Source organism: Pleurodeles waltl, chromosome 3_1 (genome assembly GCF_031143425.1).
Source record: "Pleurodeles waltl isolate 20211129_DDA chromosome 3_1, aPleWal1.hap1.20221129, whole genome shotgun sequence".
Taxonomy (NCBI): Eukaryota; Metazoa; Chordata; class Amphibia; order Caudata; family Salamandridae; genus Pleurodeles; species Pleurodeles waltl.
Window position 1 is genome coordinate 1997407515 of NC_090440.1, and position 14804 is coordinate 1997422318.

General features: G+C 46.6%; 1 protein-coding gene across 4 annotated transcripts in view; it reads right to left on the reverse strand.

Moving 5' to 3' along the window:
• TUBD1 (tubulin delta 1) overlaps positions 1–14804 on the reverse strand; it is a 122218-nt gene that overhangs the window by 73634 nt on the left and 33780 nt on the right. For all 4 annotated transcript variants that reach the window (XR_011201659.1, XM_069226437.1, XM_069226436.1 and 1 more), the window contains one exon: positions 2919–3150. Coding sequence is in view for 3 of the 4 variants with exons in the window: in XM_069226437.1 (XP_069082538.1) it covers positions 2919–3150 (232 nt within the window). In the remaining variant the exon portion in view is untranslated. The remainder of the gene's footprint in view (positions 1–2918; positions 3151–14804) is intronic.

The following is a 14804-nucleotide window of genomic DNA, read 5'->3' on the forward strand; positions in this document are numbered from 1 at the left end:
TGATTTCAATATAAAGCCCAACACCTTGTTTCAAACTGCACCCGGCCGCATGTGTGCCGCTGAGGGTGTATTTTGTGTGCCTATTTGGGACCCCCATAGTGCTCTAAAAAAAGCCTGGTCTGCTCCCAGAGGATGCAGGTACTTACCTGCTAGCAGAATCGGGGCACCCCTAGTCTCCACAGGCAACTATGTTATCTTGGCCCCTCTTAGACCTCTGCACCTGACTGGCCCTGTGTTGTAGGTTCTGGGTGTTTGGGGTTAACTTGAACCCCCAACGGTGGGCTGCCTATGCCCTGGAGATTGAACTGGTAAGTGCTTTAATTACCCAAAAAAACAACCTTTACTTACCTCCCCCAGGAACAATTTATGTACTTATCTGCAATCTGAATCTTGTGGTTCAAAAATAAATTAAGAAAATAAAATATTTCTTTATAAAACCTATTGGCCTGGAGCTAGGTCTTTGAGTTTGTGTTCCTATTTATTGCCTGTGTGCGTACAACAAATGCTTAACACTACCCTCTGATAAGCCTAACTGCTCGACCACATTACCACAAATAGAGCAATAGTATTATCTATTATTGCCACTATCAACCTCTAATGGGAACCCCTGGACTCAGTGCACACTATCTCTCACTTTGAGATAGTATATACAGAGCCAGCTTCCTACACTGGTTCACAAAATTCTGATTCAGACTGGGTCGCAATCCGACCTACTCCATTAATATTGATGAGTGAAGTTACCACTTGCAACTCAGACTGATTTGCCACAATCACAGGGATAGTGGCCAGCAAGTGATCAAGATCACCATGTCTGTCGTGTTTAAAGCAAACTTTTTTTTAAAGCAGCCTGTTTTTCTTAAAGAAAACGGATCTGCTCTTAACAAAAAACCTTTCTTTTTTGTATGTTTCACTTGAGAGTGAGTTGTGTTCCCCTAGACAACTCCCTACTGCTCCAGAAACTTTTACAAAAATGCACAAATGATTTTCCTTTGCAGCTTTATGGATGGTAACTTTTTAAAGGTTTACAACAGGAATAATGGTTGCAGACCACTAGAATGCCTGACACCGAATCTAAATTTATAAAGGGTGCTCCCAACATGCCCCTTCAAAACTACAATTTGGTATCTAATCGCAGACCCATTTTTTTTTTAGATAAAGATCAAATGGGATTTGAGCATAGGGAAAACCATTTTGGTGGCTGCAAACCCACAAATTAAGTGTTGGGTTTGCAAATGCTAAAAAGTTTCTTACATCTGCCCCTTTCTTATGTGTTTCATATATGTTTTACAATTGTACGAATGGGAGAGTTGGTATTACTTATACTTTCTTACATTACTTTCTTTTTTACCTTATTTATTAATATTGATTGCAGGCACAGTGATATACTTAACATTTCTGATGCAATTATCCTCTAGCTGACAATGCACTATAGAAATGTGCTTTCCCAGATATTAGGACACACTGGAAGTTCAGCAGAGGACAAGCATTGTCTTTTAGAGGGTGCTTTGGAGACTACCCACCTCCTATATCCTCATCAGTTCAATTGTCCCTGATGTTACACAAAATAAGACCACTGTCAACAGAAATATTTTTTCGCCCCACTAAATCAATTTCAACTAGCGCCACAGCTCAATTGTGACAGGGCATACTTGGAGTAAGGTTAGTAAGTTTATTCCTCTTTTGACACTACTTAAGTGGAGAAAAACAATCAGATTCCATTAGTAATCACACACATTCATGAAATAAATCTGTAACTAGGGAAGCCACATTTTTCACATGGCCAAATATCGAGGAATTAGTACATACTGAAAAATGTACAAAGCTGAAATAATTCATAATGCATAAACAGCAACTAGGCTGAGACCAAAGGCATTTCTGAACAGACTTCCTTAGAAATCTCCAGATAAGAACTTACAGTTGTCAGACTCTACCCCATCACACAGTGCTGCAATGCACACTTAGCTTTTTAGCTTTTCAGTTCCTAAACAAAAAACACAATTCAAAGAGGAAGCCTAAAATACTAAAGTCATTGAACTGGGCAAGAAGAGTGCAAAAGTAGGTGTGTTGTTCAAAGTGCAATCTAGAACATTATGCTATCACAGCACGGCCTAAAATTGTTGTTTATCTATGATGTCGCAAGTAACAACATGTACTTGTGATTCAACTTGGAGCCTCAAGTTTTGCTGTACTTGTAAATATTTAAAAAAATTCAGATTTTAGTACAGCACCTATGGTTTATCAGTATCTTCCCAGCGCTCTAATTCATGCATTTAAAACAAATCGGCATAGGGCGGCAGACTTATTTGCCCAGGATCTCTCTCTTTCATTAAATGAGAAAGGTCGGATAAGAACCTGGGCTGCCTTTTTCACCAATGAATAACCCAAACACGTTCCCATAAGAAAAGTACAAATTTAATCCATATATTGGTAATATTTACAAAAGGGCCTGTCCAGAAGAAAATTAACTGGTGCTCTTAATGGATCGATCATGGTCGAGAAGACTTCATCACTAAGATGACTCAGTGAGTTAGCACCTACTATTGAGAGCAGCATGCCACATGCAGATCACAATTTCGAATCCCACAGGGAAGATCCATCCTTCCATCATTGCATGCTTCAAACTCAGAGTGTAATTCGGCTGGTTAGCAGTAACACTTGTTATTTACAGCTATATAAATGACAGGAGAGACAGCCGAGAGCAATATATGTGTACATAAATAATATTTTATAAGAACTATTAGGCCATTCTACCAATTTTTGTTCTTGCTAAAAGGTCGTTAAAAGTTTCCAGTAAAAAGAGAAAAGGAGGAGCCAGATAAGCACAATGAGTTCTTATGCACAAAAACATCCTTTGAAAAAGCGTTAAACAATAGTTGTGTAACATGCCACCAGTTATATGGATGAGGTGTAGCAAATACCTAGAGGGTTTCTGCTGTACTGTGTGGCCTCTTCGGAGGAACACGCGGGCTGGAGCACACTCCCCAGCTGATGTGCTATCACTTTATTTACATCCCTGAAGGAGATCTGTTTGATATTCATAAGTTGAGAACAAATCTTGTGGACAATATCATTTTCATGAATGAGAAGCGCATCAGATGACTGGTACAGGTGAGAAAGAGTAAGGATAGCATTGTAGTTCTGGACAATAACCTAAAAGACAAAGAAAAGAGAAGTGGTGACTGTACTGAACTGGCAGGAATAGAATTACTTCACATTGATAAAGGTTCCTTACTATTTTGCATCCTTAGAATTAATCAGTGCTCCAGTAGTAAAACAGATGATGGATGGAATGCTTAACAAATCAAACATTCACCACCATTCACAGATCTGGGTTTAATCCATCGTTTTTATTTTTGTTTTTTTTGCTCACCACACCACCCCAGTTTGGGACTAGCCATATGCAAATCAGTCTTCACACCTCTCCCCATGGAAACAGTCCACCATAAACTGCCGGGACAGGTCCTCCCTAGATGGGAAACAGGCATCCTAAGACCGGTTTCAGGGTATTACCCCTCATCAGCCAGGCTTGCTTGAATCTAATCGCACAGTGAGCATGGGTCCCACGTCTGGGCATACCCTTCCCACGTAGGACAACAAAAGCAAAAAAGAACAGATAATGGACAGAATGCTGAATAAAATCAAACATTCACCCTAGTTATAGATCCGGGTCTAAATCATTGTTTTTTTTTTTTTTGCTCACCACACCACCCCAGTTTGGACACAGCCATACACAAATCAGTCTTGATTCTGCTCCCTATGGGAACAGTCCAGCCCGAACTGCCAGGCCAGGCCAGGCCCTCCCTGGACCGGAAACAAGCATCCTGGGATCGGTTTCAGGGTATCACCCCTCATCAGCAAGGATAGCTTGAATCCAGCGGCACAGCGAGCAAGGGACCCATGACTGGGCTTACCCTTTCCACTTAGGGCAACAAAAGCAAAAAGAACAGATGGTGGACAATGCAAACATTCACACCCAGTTACAGATCTGGGTTTAATCCATCATAAATTATTGCAAGCCTTTCAATTCCATTGCACATATTAGTGAACATTTTGTTTTCCTCATGGTGTGTCATAAACGCTGTCTGTCATCCAAACATCTGGGAATACTTCTGAAATGTGCCTTTCAGACGTAATGAGTTCCTAACCTAGCAAGTCACTTTTCAAGTTGGACGAATGAAGAAAAGTTCTTTTGGAGTTTTTAATTCATTGTGGTAGAAGACACTACACACTTAAGTTTTTAAAAAAAAATATATTTCTTTATTGTTTTTTTAGTAAACAAAGCGAACACACTTATCAGTATATAGTGGTACATATCCAATTAACAGTTCGTCCAGGATAATATAGTGTATCGGTAAATTCCAGTAGCACTTTAATGCTTCATTTTATTTCCGCATCTCAATGGTCCTGTGTTTTGAGATGTGCATAGTTGTGCATTGTAATAAACAGTATCCACCACAGGCATCGTGCATTGAGTTCAATAAGATTAGCATCTGGCAGTGCACCAACATTATGATATATAGCAAATGGTGGGTCCAAACATAACTTTATCCCCCACAACCCCAACAACCTGCCCACCCCAGTGCTTTCAATTTTCTTTACAGCTATGTCATAATAGTCAGCCTATCAGTATTTCCCTACAATTGTCATCAGGGCTTTCTGTAGGTACTTGTGGTCTGCAAGAGGGCACGCCTCTCATGTAGCGTCGGAGGCCCCATAAATTGGGTCCCGCTTGTCCTAGCCATCTGCACAGTCCGCCAGGGCCTGTACCAATGTCTCCCAGGCAAGGATATCATCTAGTAGCTGGTCGTCTGTGCGAACCCTTCGCCTGTGGCCTGCTTCCGCCCCCACCTATACCATCAGATCTCTCCGCCAGTCCTTCCACCTAATTGCTATCTGACGTTTGGCCACCACCAATCCTAGCACTGTGAAGCGGCGACTCCGTTTTTTTTTTTTGGGGGGGGGGGAGGAATGGAGAGGGTTATCTGGGTGTAGTCCAAGAATGCACTGCTTCACTGTGCTTGGCACAGTCCACCCTGTTACTTCCTGAATGCTACTCAACATGGCTGTCCAGTATGTTATATGTGGATAACTCCACACCACGTGCAAAACGTCAGCCTCCATGTCCGCACACCTGTGGCAATCAGGTGGCCTAGTTGGATATATGGCACGAAGCCGCTTTGGGGAAAGGTACGCCATGTGGACCATATTGTACTGGATGAGTTTAAAGCGGGCACTGATGAAGACCATGCGTGTTGCTGCTTGTATGTTAGTACGGTCTTTGGCTGCAAATGTTTCTCCACTGACCTCCTGCCACGCCTCCTCGACACGGAGCAGGGCCAGTCTCCCATCTGCATGCAGTGCCTGGTATAATTGTGTAGCATGTCCTCAACATCCCACCAAAGATAACTGTGTCACCAGTGTCTCAGAGGGGTCATGGCGTCAGGAAAGGTCAACCAAAGCTGCCACACCATAGCTGCCAGCTTTGCATATTGATGAAATTGTCCCTTAACTAATGCATCTATATCGCATCAGCGAGAGTGATAAAGGACCTTTCCGGGTACAGGTCCATGAGCATAAGGCAGCCTCCCTCCTGCCAATGATCTACAGCCATCACCCCAGATATCTGTTCAAACGGGCGTATCATCCACGTATCAAGGCCGGGGGCGTATGGAGCCTTAACCAACACCCATCTCACTGCTTCCTCCCATAATCGGCCCATCAGTCGAATAATATGGGAAAACGTGTCCGGGATTGCTCCTCCTCGCATCAGCAACACACCAAGCTGTAGTCCCCCATCGAATTAGGCCCTCTCTACCAGCTAGGCTCTGCGTCCAGCCAGTAGATTGCGTGCTGTAACTGCGATGCCAAATAGTACAGCTCCAGATCAGGGACTTCCATTCCCCCCCTTTTCCCCATTCATGCCGACGCACCTTGAGGCTTACTCTCTTCCGTCCAGTAGCCCACAATAACTCTATTAGTAGGCTATCAAGCTCATGGAACACCCTACATGGCAGTTCATACATGGTCCCTTGTAGGACGTACAGGCATCTAGGCAGCACTACCAGGCAGCACCACCATTTTTATCAGGGATATTTTACCCATCAGGGACAATTTTAGTATGTTCCAAAATGTTATTGAGGAGCGCATGCCCTGCAGCACTCAGCACAAACTGAGGTCATATGCCAGTTGTTCATCATAAGTAATATACATTCTGAGATATTTAACCCTATCTGTTTGCCAGGATATCCCCACCTTGGGTAACCGGGTGTACTTCACCTCCCTCAGCCTACCCAAGGGAAAAAAGACTGATTTTGTCCTGTTCACTTGCAAGCCCGAGAACTCCCAAACCTCAGCCATCACCTGCAATAATATGGGACAGGAAATGTCCGGTTGACGCAAATACAACTGTGCATCATCCGCACATGGGGACACTACATGTGTTGTGTTCCCCACTTTTACACCACAGAGGTACAGTGTCTGACAGAGTTGACATGCCAGGGGTCTAATGAAAGAGCAAATAAGAGCAAGGACAGGGGGCATAATTGCCTGGTGCCCTGCTGTAATAGGATTTCTGCCAAAACATACCTGCCAGTCCGTACATGCTCACGGACCATGGTATAGGAGTTTTATCCAATGAATATATCTTCGTCCCAGCCCCGCTCTGTTCAGGACCTGCCATAAATAGTTCCATTGGACAGAGTCAAATGCTCGCTCTGTGTCTAATAGGGCTATAGCATACTGGTCGTCCGCCAGCACTGAAGCGTGCATCATGTGTATCAATCGGCAAAGATTAGGTGATGTATTTCAATGCAGTATGAATCCAGACTGGTCTGAGGATTTTTAAATCTATATTTAGCATAAATTTAGGTCTATATGAGCTAGCTTCTAGCAGGTTCTTCCCCGGTTTAGGTATTAGAACAATAAGGGCTTCCCTCAGAGTTTGGCAGGACCCCATGTCCAAGGGCCTTGTTGTATACTGTTAAGAGGTGATCTACTATTTTGCCAGCGTAAGTTTTGTAGAATTCCGTCGAGAATCCATCTCCACCCGGCAATTTGGCATTTTTCAGCACGTCGATGACTTGGAGCAGTTCCTGTCTGGTTACCTCTGCCTCCAGCATCTCCCTATTGTCAGAGGTGAGTTGTGTCAGTAGGAGGTCTGCGAGGTAGCCTGGCAACTGTTGGTAGTCTGCCACTGGTGATGTCTCAGTATATGTCTCACTCAAGTGTGCCATAAAAACATAATTGATCGCCTTTTGTGTGGACACCGTACACCCATCCCTGTCTTTAAGTATTGGATGGACTGATGTCTCTGACCGTATCAGGCACGCCAGTAAGCGGTCTGCCTTGTCTCCCCCCCATGTAGCATCTTCTACGCCCAGTCTGGGGTTTATGCGTCTCTAACTGATCCCACAGGTCACATAGGTTAGAGCGCTGTTTGTCCCATATTACCTCTAGAGTATTGTCATCTGTAAGTGCCTGTTCCAGGTCCTTCAATGCTTCTTCATGACATGTTATGTCTTCTTTAAGTGTCGGACATGTCCCAACCGTCGTCGCCATACACACACACACCTCAGTACCACTTTATTGCCTCCCACTCAGTTGCCCTAAGGGTTGTACTATTACAGTTTCTGTCAAAATAGCGTTTGATAGTATCTCAATCAATCAAAGCATTTGTAAAGCGCACTACTCACCAATGAGGGTCTCAAGGCGCTGGTGGGGTGGGGTGGGGTGGGTTGCTACTGATGGAACAGCCAAGTCTTGAGGTGTCTCCTGAAGGTAAGAAGGTCCTGTGTCTGTTGTAGGTGGGTGGGAAGAGTGTTCCATTTCTTGGCGGCGAGGTGGGAGAACGATCTGCCGCCGCCGGTCATTCTGTGGATGCGTGGGGCAGTGGCAAGGTCAGCGGAGCAAAGCTGTTGGGTCGGGGTGTAGAAGGAGAGCCATCTGTTGAGGTATTCTGGTCCGGTGTTGTGTAGTGCCTTGTGAGCATGGGTGAGGAGATTGAACGTGATTCTCTTGTTGACGAGCAGCCAGTGCAGGTCTTTCAGTTGGGCTGTAATATGGCTGTGGCGGGGGATGTCCAGGATGATGCATGCGGAGGCACTGTCTGCTGGAAAGCTCCATCCACCAATGCCTCTGCGTTAAGTCCCTATAAGGGCACTCTGGGTATCAGTCTCTCTAGGGTGTATTTAAGTAATAGGGGAGAATGATCTGAAATATAGTGAGCTGGGTAACATGTCTTGCGCACTCTATTCGTCGCAGCTGCTTGAATCATGAAATAGTCCAGTCTGCTATGTGTTTTTGCTGCTGGGATTTAACAGGAGTACTCCTGTGCATTCAGGTGTTGCACCCGCCAGACATCTACAAGTCCAAGATGGGTCATAGTTTGTCTCAAGGCAGCTGTCAAGTGTGGTTTTGTGTCCTGTCAGGGAGGGGATCTGTCTGTTGTGCCATCGACGACACATTTGAAGTCTCCTGTGCATCTAGTGAACTCTGCACTGCTAAAAGTATCTCACCCAAAAAGTTTTGTCATCTGTATTTGGCGCATATATAAGACATAAATTGTGTACCTCCAAGATGTCCTCCTGTATAACGTATCATCCATCCGGGTCTGTATATGGTGAAATGGTATCCCTAGGGGAACCCAAATCAGGACCCCCCCCCCCACGGGGGTAGCCCGAGTAGGACATGGCATAGGTTTGTCCTCTCCAGCGTCTTCTTAAAGAGGTGATTTAGTCTCCCCATATGTGGGTCTCCTGTAGAAACTCCACTGCAAAGTCATTGCAGCACAAATATGGATACACCCTATTCTGCTTTATGGGATTTTGCAGACCCCTGACGTTCCAGGTTATCATTTTATATTTAGTGTATTTGCAGTTACTCATTCTAGTCGGACGCACTTGTGTAGGCAACACGTACATTTCGTATTGGTAGGAAAGTAGTTGAATAATAATGGAAGCAAGTCTCATTGCTAAGAAAAACTGTATAAACAGTCCAAAACTTGAATGTCACCCCTAACCCTCCCTCGGGCTGTAGCTGTGGTCTCTGTTGACTCAACAAGCAGCTGTAGAAGACCCCAAACTCCATCCCAACCGCCCTCACTGCCCCACCCAATCAACTTATGTACCTAGTGGTGAGCAACTGAAGTAGATTATCCTGCCAAGACATCCACTCTTTGCGATCCCTGTTGGGGCTCAGCAAGTCATGGCTGTCTTGCCCCTGGTATCTGCCCATCAAGAGGTAAATTTAACCCGGCTTGCCAATATATACACAACACAGTATTGCCAGTCTGTGAACTTCTCCTCCTCAACGCCAAGTCGAAGTATCTGGGTCCAAGCTGCATCACAGTGATTGCCCCATTCCAAGTTAGTCTGTTGGCGTCTCCGGGATATGGCTCAACTGAGAGTAGGGATTCTGCGTTTCCATCGACTCTAATGTTGCTTGCAGTGTCCCTTTAGGATCAACCAAGATATGTTCTTTCAAATTGCCAATCGCAGTGTCCCATTAGGATCAACCAAGATACGCTCTTTCAAACCTTTTTTTTATCTTTAATCCATCTGGGCCTGGAGGTGGCGGTTTGATATGTTGCGATTGTCGTGTGCCATGCCTCGCCTGCTCCGGTCCACTCCATAAAATGACTAACACAGGGTAATTCCAGGGACTCAAGCCACTGCGTTACTGCCATTGGTGTGTCATAGATGTGCACTTTACCTTCATGTTGTATGCGTAGTCTGGCTGAGTACATTAAACTGTATTTGATATTCTGCTCCCTCAGGTGTCTTGTTACGGATAGAAATGTGTTTCATAGGTCTTGTACTCGTTTTGTGTATTCTGCGAAGATGAGTATTTGCTTATCCTCATATCGAGGTAGACAGTGGATGCAAACGTTTAGTAATCTAATGTCACGGTCCCAGTAGTTAAACATGCGGGCTATCTGTGCCCTAAGAAGCTCCCCCAAGGCAAAGCATTGGCACCAATTCTCTATGTGCCCGCTCAACTGAGAATACTTTTGAAAGGTGCCTGTGCTGGAGCGTGGCCGTTATCCATTCCTCAAGAAATAGTTCAGCAGAGGGGCCTTCTGCTTTTTCTGGAAGGCCAATAAATCGCAGGTTGTTTCGCCAGGAGCGCCCCTCCAGATCTTCCATTTGCTCCGCCGCTCGAGTCGCACTGCAATTAAAGCCAATCACCGTTGTTTTAAGTTCCTTAATTTCTAGTTTAAGGGCAGCAACATCTTCTTTAGTGGTGGTCACCCGCTCTGCTACTTTACGTAAGTCCATTAGGAGCTGATTGATATCCATGGCCATGATGCCCATTTTAAACTCTAGGGCCTGTCTGGTACACTGTATCGCAGCTAGAATTTCAGCAATGTCTGTCGGGTGACTGGGTGGGGGGGGGAGGGGTTCCGAGTTCCTGGGCCATAGCATTCTCCGCCCCCTTCTCGGTGGGGGTCGGACCCGGAATCGTGTACTGGATGATGGTATTGGCCTGGATGGAGTTTGCACCCTTGTCCTTCTTCATGCCGGAGGACACCAGGGGGAGGCCGCACTCTCACAGGGATTACTTAGACTAGGGCTCGTGCCCGGTGGCGTAGGGGCTCCCAAATCAAGCTTTTCAGGGGTAGGGCGCCCCTAAGGCGAAGAACTCAGCCCCGTCCAGAATCTCAGAGAAGTTTGTAGACTCAATTGTGTAGCGACTTCAAAATGGCAGGCACCCCCGGCCCGGAGCATACCAAACCAGGCCCTCCAAAACAAGGGCAATGTGCACTGCGATCCTCTCTCTTGCTGCATCAGCGTCCATTGTGCTCCCCACTGCTGCCCTCTCCTACCTCTTTTCATTTCAGGCCAAGGTGTGCAAGCCTCGGGATCCACATTCTGCTGCCACTGCTTCCCAGTCTGCGCCGACCCGGGTCGCCATTACCTCTCGGGCAGCTCAAGTCTCAGAGCCGCCTCTGCGCCACAACCGCCGCTGCTGGCCCCCATCGAGGACGTCGAGCAGGGCATGAGTCCACTGATAGTAGTGCACCGCCAGGGGCCCCACAAGATGCCAGTATGCTTGCAAGGAGCAGAAGGGCTGCTCTCAGCCTGACCCAGGGAGTTGGGCCACCGTCAGCACCACCACCAGCAATCGGAGCAGCTTCATTAATTTATGGTGCCAATGGTCCCCTATGTAGGGAATATGCTGGGTCACGTAGATAGGAAGCTTTACGCTGCAGGATTTCTTCCCTCTTGGACAGAGCGCAGCAGAGGCACATCTACTCTGCCATTTTGGCTGGCCACGCCCCCACACTGGAAGGGTTATACTTTGGTAGCATAACTTCTGGCGGTGAGACAAACTGTTTGGCAGCATTTAGTATTGTGCTTTTTGTCAAGTTTGTACATCATGATCAAAACCAATTTCCACTGAAACTGTAGGAAAGTGCCCCTTTTGGCATGGTTACCCCCCCAACACTTTTTGGCTGATATTGATGTTGACTTGACAAAGTGTGCTGGGAACCTGCTAACCAGGACCCAGCACCAGTGTTCTTTCCCTAAAACTGTACCATTGTTTCCACAATTGGCACACCCCTGGCACACAGACAAGACCCTTGTAAAAGGTACCAGTAGTACCAAGGGCCTGGTGACCAGGGAGGGCCCCTAAGGGCTGCAGCATGTATTGTGCTACCCTAAGGGGCCCCTCGCCATCCACATACACACTACCACTGCAGCTTTTGTATGCTGGTGGGGAGAAAAAGGTAAAGTTGACATGGCATCCCTCTCAGGGTGCCATGCCCACCAACCACTGCCTGTGGCATCGGTAAGTCACCCCTCAAGCAGGCCTTACAGCCCAAGGGCAAGGTGCACTATACCATAGGCGATTGCATAGCTGCATTAGCAATATGTCCCTACAGTGTCTACGTCCATTCTTTGTGATTTTAAGTGCAGTGTGACCATATTAAGTACAGGGGCTGGGAGTTTGTCATCTCAAACTCCACAGCTCTATGATGGCTTCACTGAAGGCTGGGAAGTTTGGTACAAACTTCTCAGCTCAATAAACCCACATGGATGACAGTGTTGAATTAATTGTACAATGCACCCAGAGTGCATCTTAGAGATGTGCCCTGTATTTTAACCAACCCTTTAGTGTAAGGATGAGCAGTCTGTGCCAGCCTGCCACTATAAGACAGGTTTTTGACCTCATGGGGTGAGAGCCTTTGTGCTCTCTTAGACCAGAAACAATGCCCGCTCTGGGTGGAGGTGCTTCACACCTCCCCCTCCAGGAACTTGGCGAATACTTGGCGGTGAGCCTCAAAGGCCTCCTGTTAAAGTTCCCCAGGGCACTCCAGGTAGTGGAGATGTTCCCTCCCCCCCACCCCCACCTGGACAAACCCCACTTTTGGCAGCAAGTCCATCAGGAAAACTAGGTAAAAGAGGGAGGAGTGACCACTCCAGCTAGGACCACCCCTAAGGTGTCCAGAGCTTAAGTGACCCCCTCCCTGCAGAAACCTCCAGCTTGGGTTGGAGGCCAGGGATCAGTAGGGTTAGGAGTGTGTCCCCCTCCCCAAAGGGAATGGGCACAGGAAGGGTGTAGCCACCCTAAGGGACAGTAGCCACTGGCTACTGCCTTCTGATCCCTGTAACACTCCTAAACCTAGGATTTGAGGGCTCCCCTGAACCTAGCTCACCAGATTCCTGGCAACCTCAACAAGAAGAAGAAAGAAGGAGGACTGCTAAGCCGAACCCCCAGCAGGGAAGAACTCCAGATGACAACTGACTTGGCCCCAGCCCTACCGGCCTGTCTGCAGCTTCAAGGACTCTGCTACCAAAAGGTGACGCATCCTGCAGGACCAGCAACCTCTCCAAACCCCCTGAGGACTGCCTGCCCACCAGAGGACCAAGAACTCCAGAGGACAGCAGCCCTGTCCTGAAGAAACCATCTAAAAGGACTCCAGAATTGCCCAGGATCTGCGAGTCCTGCACACTCCGCACCCGACGCCCATGGCCCGTGTCCAGATGGCCCCCGGTCCAAAGTAGGTTCCCAGGCGATTCAAACCTTATATCTACCCTGGTTTGACCCCTCCTGGCCAACATGATGGCACCTGCAGCCTAAATCTGGAAGATCCCCCCAACAGCGAGAGAACCAGATGAAGATTCCCGACGCCTATAGGTACCCCTGCACCTGCAGCACTCTGGCCTTGGGGAATCCGACCACAGGTCAAACAACATTCAGCAGGCAGCCCTCTTCCTTGTCCAGCCTGTGGTTTTCCAGAACCGACCCCCTGGACCCAGCCTGCAGCATCTTTGTAACCCCCGGGATCCCCTTATTGAAAAGCATTGGGAGCCCCGACGCTGTGTTTGCACATTGCACCCGGCCGCCCCTGTGCCACTGAGGGTGTGTGTTTGGTGCTGACCTGTCTCCCCCCACACCCACCAGGTCTGCCCTCCGAAGTCACGGGTACTTACCTGCTAGCAAATCTGTTTCTGAGTTCCCCAGTCTCCATAGGATCTCATTCTAACTCTACCTTCAGCTTTGACTTTTGCACCCGGCCGGCCCTGGGTTGCTGGTGGTGTAAGTTTGGGGTCACCCTGAACCCCGACCTATGGACATCCTAACTCCCGGAGACTGGAACTGTAAGTCAAGTACTTACCTCAAAACTGCACTAACACTTTTACCCCCCTATACGACTGCTCTGAAAATTGCAATTTAAAAATGAAAAGTGTTACTTGCCTGTAAACTGTTTTATTTACGAAATCTAAACAAAGTGTCTTTGATATATATGTTTGATACTTACTTGCAAATGTACTTACCTACAACAAAATCCTTTTGGTTCTAGAAATAAAGTAACAAAATACATTTTTCCTATACAAACACATTTGCCTGGAATTAGTAGAGTGTGTGCCTCATTTATTGACTGTGTGTGTACAACAAATGCTTTGCACTACCCTCTGATGAGCCTAACTGCTCGACCACACTACCACAAAAGAGAGCATAAGTATTATCTACTTTAGCCTTTGTTAAGCATCTGGGGAACCCCTGGACTCTGTGCACACTATTTCTCATTTTGATATAGTATGTACAGAGACAGCTTCCTACAGACACTAAAAGAAACTATGCATCTGGTTGGATGGTGTTATGATGCATTGCTCTTTTAAGGCATGACGTCTAATGATCTAGATGCATGGATCGCAGAAGATGTTTTCCTCCAGAAATCTGACTCGCTGGTGGTTTGGCCATATGCTGGCATAGCACACAAGTGGGATGGTGCTCTGAAAGTAGTGACAGCTCCTCAATAGCCCAAATGGATGATGTTAAGAGCTATCCATCACTTCTGTAATACACTGTTTACTACTGCCATCTAACTCTGGCATTCTGCTGTATAACCCACTCATAGGCTTCTCCCAAGTGCTAAAATTGGCTTGTGCACCATGCAGTGCCTGCCAAAGCCAGAATACGTAGCAAATCTTGTCTGGATTTTGGTTTGCCCATTCGATGTAGCCATTTTCCTTGGCCTAAATTCTATGTCGTGTGGTTGACATAACTTCAATGTTAAGAACAACTCATGGGAAACTCCAGCAACTGCCACCATCCCACCTCAAGAACCTCCTCATGAAGTCTCTGTTGTACACCTTATGTCTCTGTTAATGTTGGCACTCTCTTGTGATATCAAGGGGCTTGCAGAATGGTGCTCTCCCTGTAAGGAAGGTGTTTGGTGTACTATAATGAGAAGTGCAGTAAGTATTTAGTTGTAGAACAGCTCTTCTATGTCCCCTTAGCTGCACTTACCCTTACTAATGATAAAACAAACCGGAAACTCTGAAAGGCAATAGACC